The 7,051-nt window shown below is 47.0% G+C and overlaps 1 protein-coding gene across 1 annotated transcript in view; it reads left to right on the forward strand.

Annotated features, from left to right (window-relative positions):
- The window catches only part of ADGRF3 (adhesion G protein-coupled receptor F3), a 21,896-nt gene extending 15,677 nt beyond the window's left edge, over nucleotides 1-6,219 (forward strand). The window contains exons 9-13 of the mRNA XM_019656947.1: nucleotides 1,291-1,470; nucleotides 2,386-3,768; nucleotides 4,223-4,264; nucleotides 4,353-4,415; nucleotides 4,872-6,219. Of these exons, the coding sequence (XP_019512492.1) occupies nucleotides 1,291-1,470; nucleotides 2,386-3,768; nucleotides 4,223-4,264; nucleotides 4,353-4,415; nucleotides 4,872-4,931 (1,728 nt within the window). The 3' untranslated portion in view covers nucleotides 4,932-6,219. The remainder of the gene's footprint in view (nucleotides 1-1,290; nucleotides 1,471-2,385; nucleotides 3,769-4,222; nucleotides 4,265-4,352; nucleotides 4,416-4,871) is intronic.
- The last annotated feature ends 832 nt before the right edge of the window (nucleotides 6,220-7,051 follow it).

A 7,051-nucleotide genomic window follows, 5' to 3' on the forward strand; every position in this document is an offset into this window, starting at 1 on the left:
CTTGTTGTTAGGAGCACATGCTCTCACCAGCTGAGCCATCCTGCCACCTATTGGCAGCTCAGCGGCAGCTCAGCTAGGGCACAGTGTCACTGGCCCATGTGGGAATCAAACTGGTGGTCCTGTTGCTCAGAGCTCATGCTCTTAAGCTAACTCTTAACCAACTGAGCCACTCGGCCGGTCCCACAAACTGGTAAATATCTTGACACAGGTACAAGTAAACAAAAAAGAACAGGTGCAAGGTTTGACTGACTTGGGGTTATCCTAAAAGGGTCCATAATAAGGCAGAGATTTCCTTCTCCAGCTTTATTTACAATGCATTCATTTCATGTCTCAGGTCTTTTAGGTTGCTCTAGATTAGTGGTTCTCGACAGGGGTGATTTTGCCTCCCACCTTCCCCAGAGGACATTTAGCAATGTCTGGACATATTTTTGGTTGTCTCAACTGTATGCATTTGGGAAGGAGGGTACTGCTAGTATCTAGTAGGTAGAGACCATGCTAAACATTCTACAACACACAGCACAACCCCTCCACAAGAATTATCTGGCTCAAAATGCTAATAGTGCCAAAGCTGAGAAATCCTGCTCTGATCTAATCATGTCTGTACCACTCATTTGGCTCTTGATGGAACAATGCCAGATTAATCTAATTTCTAAGATGCATCATCTCTCTCCTCACTATACTGTAAAGTTCTAGAAGAAAGGTACTGGGTATTATTCTTTGCTCATCCACAAAAGCATCTAGTATTGTGTTCTTTACACACTATGGCTAGATAAAAAATAAGGGAACAAACACTCAAAACCAAAGGACATTAACCTATGTGGAGATGCACTACAGACAGTGCTGTGCACAAGCTAACTTCTTAGTTTAAGCCTGACACGGAAAGACAAGAGGGCGGGCTTTGGTCTGAATTGATTACGGTTTTCTGTAAAAAAGTTACACAGATTAAAAAATGCTTTTGATCATGAAGTCTAAAATGTTCAACCTATAAATAACTGACCCCTTGTTTGTCTTCAAAGTTTCTGAAGAAAAGCCATAAATAAAGACTTCTAAATGTAAGATGTTTATATTTTACATATCTTATTTATTCGTCTTGATCAGCAACAGAAATTTCTGTAATTTGAAGGAATATCTGTTTCCATAATGATTAAAAAAATAAAAAGATTACAGCCAGCCTTCCTTTTGGATTTTATTCCCNGGAGATGACCACTCTCTCATGAGGATCACACACACACACACACACACACACACACACACACACACACACACACACTGCCGTCGCTTCTGTCTCAGCTGCTGTGGGCAGGCCAGGGCTGGCCTGCTGAAGAAGTGCCCCAGATCCTGACACAGCTGCTGGAGCAGACAGTGATGGTGAGCTCACCCTCTGACTTATTGGCACTGCTGGGCACCATGACATTCCTGGCCAAGGTGGCGGCGGACACCAGAATACAGCTTAACCGTAGTGCCCTGGAGGTAAGATCTCTGAGCCACAGCAGGTGCCAGCTGGGTAGAGGGGGCTGGGAGCTCTTCACCTTTGGGCACTTCTGTCCTTCTGACATTACAATGGGCTGTCAGACAACAGACCTTTTGAGAGTCCGAGTGTCTGCTCCCCTGGTCCATCTCTCCTCTTTGACACCAGTCTCTAAGGCCATGGAATGTGGAGGTTTGATGCTGGGGACACATGGGAGTTCAGGAGAGGGCAGGAGGGAGTGTGTAGACATGTGTTCGGAGGTGCACATGCACACGCAGACTTGTGGATATGACATGAATCCCCACCACCACACACTCACTCACACACACACACACACACACACACACACACACACACACTATGCCTGCATGGAGATACTCAAACACACTTGGTTTGCTGAACTCATGTCTCAATATAGGCATCTGTTGGTGACCCATAAGCTACAGCCGAAAGAATAACCAGGGGCAAGGACGCTACACACCACTCATGTCTGGGAATATGTATCACATGTTGGTGTGCAGACATGCATGTGGCCCCTACTTCAGAACATTGTGCCCTCTACCACCATTCCTAGCTTTACAGATCCATAGGGTCAAGGAATTGGAGAAGGTCTCCCTTAGGGCCTGGGTGACCCCAAGGGATTGAGGAGGATTACAAGTGTTGTCAGATGGAGGGGAGCAGGGTGTGCTTCAGACCACATACTTGGAGATGCCCCAGTGGTTAGCTGAACAGCTCCTTTTCATCCTATCTAGAAGCTCTCCCTTCACAGGCCTGTCTTCCTCTCCCCCTTTCTTTCCAACCTTGAGTCTTGCTCTGGATAAGGGAAGGTGGGTTTGAGGGCCTATAGTTCCCAGTGCCCCTGGCTCAGTGATGAGAGCTCTAGGAACTAGGGTTCATCTCTCTGTTGGGTGCCACAGGCTCTCCTGAAAACCACAGACAAGATCCTAGACATGGACCCCAGCTCTCTGTGGACCCCGGCCCAGGACCAGAAGCCATCAGTGGGCTCAAATCTCCTGCTGGCTGTGGAGACCCTGGCATGCAGTCTGTGCCCCCAGGACCAGCCCTTCTCCTTCAGTTTGCCCAATGTGCAGCTGCAGACACAGCCCCTCGGGCCTTCACTTCCTGCTGACTACAGAGTCGCCTTCTCCACTCAGCCCCCGCTGCAGGCACAGATTCCCAGACACTCACTGGCCCCTCTGGCCCATAATGGAACCAACATCACTATTACTAGCTTAATGCTGAGAAAACTGGACCGCCTTCTGCCCTCAAACTATGAACAAGGGCTGGGGGACGCCCTCTATGCCACTCCTGGTCTGGTCCTTGCCATCTCCATCATGGCAGGTGGCCAGGCCTTCAACCAGGGAGAAGTCATCATGGACTTTGGGGACAGAGATAGCACCCTCCACTGTGTCTTCTGGGACCACGATCTCTTCCAGGGCAATGGGGGATGGTCGGAGGAAGGGTGCCAGGTGCAGACAGCCAATGCTAGCCCCACCACTCAGTGCATCTGTCAGCACCTGACTGCCTTCTCTGTCCTCATGTCCCGACATACTGTTCCAGGCAACCCCACCCTGGACCTGCTGAGTCAGGTAGGCTTGGGGGCCTCCATTGTGGCACTGCTCGTATGCCTGGGCGTGTACAGGCTGGTGTGGAGAGTCGTGGTACGGAACAAAGTTGCCTACTTACGCCACGCAGCCCTGCTCAACATGGTGCTTTGTCTGCTGGCTGCAGACAGCTGCTTCCTGGGAGCCCCACTGCTTTCTCCAGGGCCCCAAAGCCCACTCTGTCTGGCCGCTGCCTTCCTCTGTCATTTCCTCTACCTGGCCACGTTTTTCTGGATGCTGGCTCAGGCCCTGATGTTGGCCCACCAGTTGCTCTTTGTCTTCCATCAGCTGTCCAAGCGCCAAGTACTCTCCCTGATGGTGGTTCTCGGCTACCTGTGCCCGATGGGGTTTGCAGGTGTCGCCCTGGGCCTCTACCTACCCCGAGGGCAATACTTGGGGAAAGGGGCATGCTGGCTGGATGGGAAGGGAGGGGCACTCTACACCTTTGTGGGACCAGTGCTGGCCATCGTGGGTGTGAATGGGCTGGTACTAGCCATGGCTGTGCTGAAGTTGCTGAGACCTTCGCTGTCAGAAGGACCCCAGATGGAGACGTGCCAAGCCCTTCTGGGGGTGGTCAAAGCTCTGCTCATTCTCACGCCCATCTTCGGCCTCACCTGGGGGCTGGGCCTGGCCACTCTGTTAGAGGAAGTCTCCATAGTCCCTCACTACGTCTTCACAATTCTCAACACCTCCCAGGTGGGTAAGAATGTGGTGGCTGTGCCTTTTGCCCTTTTAGATGGTCTAAGTCACTGCCAGTCCCTTCTCAAGGAGGTATCACGGTGGAGAAGAAACATAGCTCAGGACTTCTAGAAGGCTTAGGTTTGGATCCCAGTTCCTCCACTGACTAGCTGGGTAACTTTGGACAAAATTCTCTGAAGCCTGGTTTCTTAGCTGGTAAATAAGTTTTGCCAGAGAATTCAGGGAATTGTCAGTATCCAATCCTGTGATAATCCCTTTGCAACTGTAACAGTAAGAAAAGCACCTTTGGGCCTGTGCACCAATGGTACCAATGTACAGATAACCTGAGGTGGGTAGCCTCAGGGTGTGAATCAGACACGAGGACAGAGGTGAATAAAGAGAAGAGGGAGCAGGTGGATTTCGGTTGATTGCTTCCTCCTTGACTAACTTATCCCCATATCCCTCTTTTCAGGGTGTCTTCATCTTACTGTTTGGTTGCCTCATGGACAAGAAGGTGAGTCTGCCCACCTAACCCCCCACCTGACTCACATCCAAAGGCCAGGGCTTCAGCTGCCATATCCAGGCATTTACCTCTCCTGCAGGTACAGGAGGCTTTACTCAAACGCTTCTGCCGCGGCCAAGCCCCCAATTCCACCATCTCCCTGGTGAGTTGCTGGTTTCAGATCCACAGTTCTCCCCTGCGAGGTCAGAAGCAGGCGCTCCACAGCCTTTCCCAAAGACGGGCACAGCTAGAAGCTGAGAGAAGATTGGGGTTGTTTTTTAGAACGAGCATGTTTCAGGTTCAAGCTCCTCAACAATGCAGAAAGCAGCCCAGTCAGGAAATTCAGGATCGGGTCTCTGGGTTCCTGATTACAACCTGGTCTCCCGGTGACTCTCTTAGCCCTGCTTTCTCCACCTGAAAATCTGCCTCCAGTTAGTTACTATTTGAAAGGAAAGGTAGGATCAGTAAGCATGGATGGCACTGTAGCTGACAGCAAAGATCCTAGGGTTACTGCAGCCCCGTCAGGATGTGAGAATGTGAAAATGGACACAAGCTCGTCCAAGGAGAGCTGACAATAGTAACAATCGCCCTGCCATTGGGCCTTTCCACCCCTCCCTAGGCCACAAATGAAACCCAGATGCCAGAACACAGCAAAGGAAGAAGTGAAAATGCCAGGTGAGGATGAAGCTTTCTTGGGAGCAGAGTGAGCAGCGTGGAGTGAGAATGAGCAAGGACTCCTCTTCATATACCTGTTCCAGCCCAAAGGGTGGGAAACAGGCTTTGCCAGAGGAGACAGTGTAGGTGCGCTGGGTAAGGTGCAGGCCTTAGAGCAGAAAGCATAGCATCTACTACTGCTTTCCCAGAAAGATGGAGGGAGTTTCACCACCAACAACCCTTGGTTCAATTCACTCTGAAAATTCCTTTTCACATTATCAAATTTTAAATTATTCAGAAAAATCCTTGTTTTGAAGACATTGCCATTGGTGGGGTTGGTGTCCAGAAGGGCTTGGGCAAGGTCTTTTGTCATCAGCCCAGCGTTTCAGGGCAAGCTCTTATGGGGAAGGCAGCTTTGAGTGAACCCCACGCAGAGCCCATGATCCTCCAAGGGAGTGTAGGGTGTGTGCTTGAATCCACCAGCATGGGCTTTGGCCCAATGCCCTGAACCCTGCCCGCCTTCCAGAGCTCCGTCCTCGGGAAGGACAGGCTATGCATCCATTAGTCACACTCATTTCTCTTGCAGCTCACCTGTCCCCAGCCTAAAGCTATCTAAGCAAGAATAGTATGAAAAACTGGCTCAAGCTACCTAATGAATAAACTTGCATTTGCCGTAAAAATAATCAACAGATATCAAAGATATCAAATATTGCAAGTAAAACTGTCTCAACCAGCTTTTAACTAATCAACAGTTCATGTTACAGATACATTTGATAAACATGGTTTTAACATTTCATTGTTAAATGAAATTTCTGATTATTTCCTTCTCATAATTACGAAGAAAGGATGACTTAACTGACAAAAACTCTGATCTCCCAAACATTAGAGGTGAAGGGCAGAATTTGGCTTGTTTCTTTTCAAAGTTAAGGAAAAGGTGAAGTTAATGGGTCCCTCTTTCTTCAACCTTAAAAAAATCAATATTAAAAAATTGTTATATAGACATATGCATGTATACAAAAAAGTCACTGGTATGAGCACATTGGTAAGAAAGTGATGTCAATTTTCAAGTAGAAAGAAAGGTACCACAGATTGCCATGAATGAAGGAGAAAAGATGACACAATTGGAAGTGACAGGATCAAGCTACGACTAGATATAAAGGAAGATTTTTGAAAAGCCTCTAGACACCAAGGCATGTAGCTGAATTAACTTATGGAATTCCCAAGAGTTGATGGCAGGATTCTGAACATTTTTTAAACTGAATAAATGAAAAAATTCTAATAATTTGCTTCAGTCTTTGTTAGTTACAAAATTCATGGATATTTTTATAAAATGGAATGGGGACGTTTTCCATTGAAATAAAAAATGGAAATGCTACCACATGCTGTGGAAAATATTTTTCTTACCAATGCTTACTTTCTTCCCTCAGTGATCTGGAGTTGATTCACTAAGTCCAGCCCATATGCAAGGGGGGAGGGGCACGCTCCACCTTCTGGACCATGGAGTCTACATATAGTATTTGGAATTCTTTAAGAGTTCCCTCTTTTCTCTTCCCTTAACTGTTTTAGAAAATATTTTTACCTCACATGTGGGCATCCTAGAAATGTATTTAGTTTTGCTTGTTTTTGAAACTTGCCTATCCATGAACATTATTCACAATATTTTGCTATTAAAGAGCAATGCTGCTCTCAGCACTCTTGTACATATCTCCTGGTACACATGGGCAACTTTCTTTAGGAAACATAACCTGAGTGGAAATGCTGGGTTATAGATCATGTACCATATTCAAATGCACAAGATAAGGCCAGGCAGTTTTCCAAAGTGTTTTATCAATCTGCATTCTCACCAGCAGTGTGTAAAAATTCCTATGGTTCTACATCCTCACTAAACTTGGTATTCTTAGTCGTGTTCATTTTTGCCAGTCCGGTAGGTGTAAAATACTATCGCATTATGATCTTAATTTGTTTTTTGGGGGCGATTACTAATGAGCATCTTTTCACACTCTCCATTTACATATTAGTTTCTAAAAAAAAACCTGTTAATATCTTTTGCCATTTTCTACTGAGTTATCTTTTCTTATTGATTTATAATTCTTTATATATCCTGGATCCTTTGTAAGATATATCTCTATCATATACGTATCTTTG

Source organism: Hipposideros armiger, unplaced genomic scaffold (assembly GCF_001890085.2).
Source record: "Hipposideros armiger isolate ML-2016 unplaced genomic scaffold, ASM189008v1 scaffold_0, whole genome shotgun sequence".
Classification (NCBI taxonomy): Eukaryota; Metazoa; Chordata; class Mammalia; order Chiroptera; family Hipposideridae; genus Hipposideros; species Hipposideros armiger.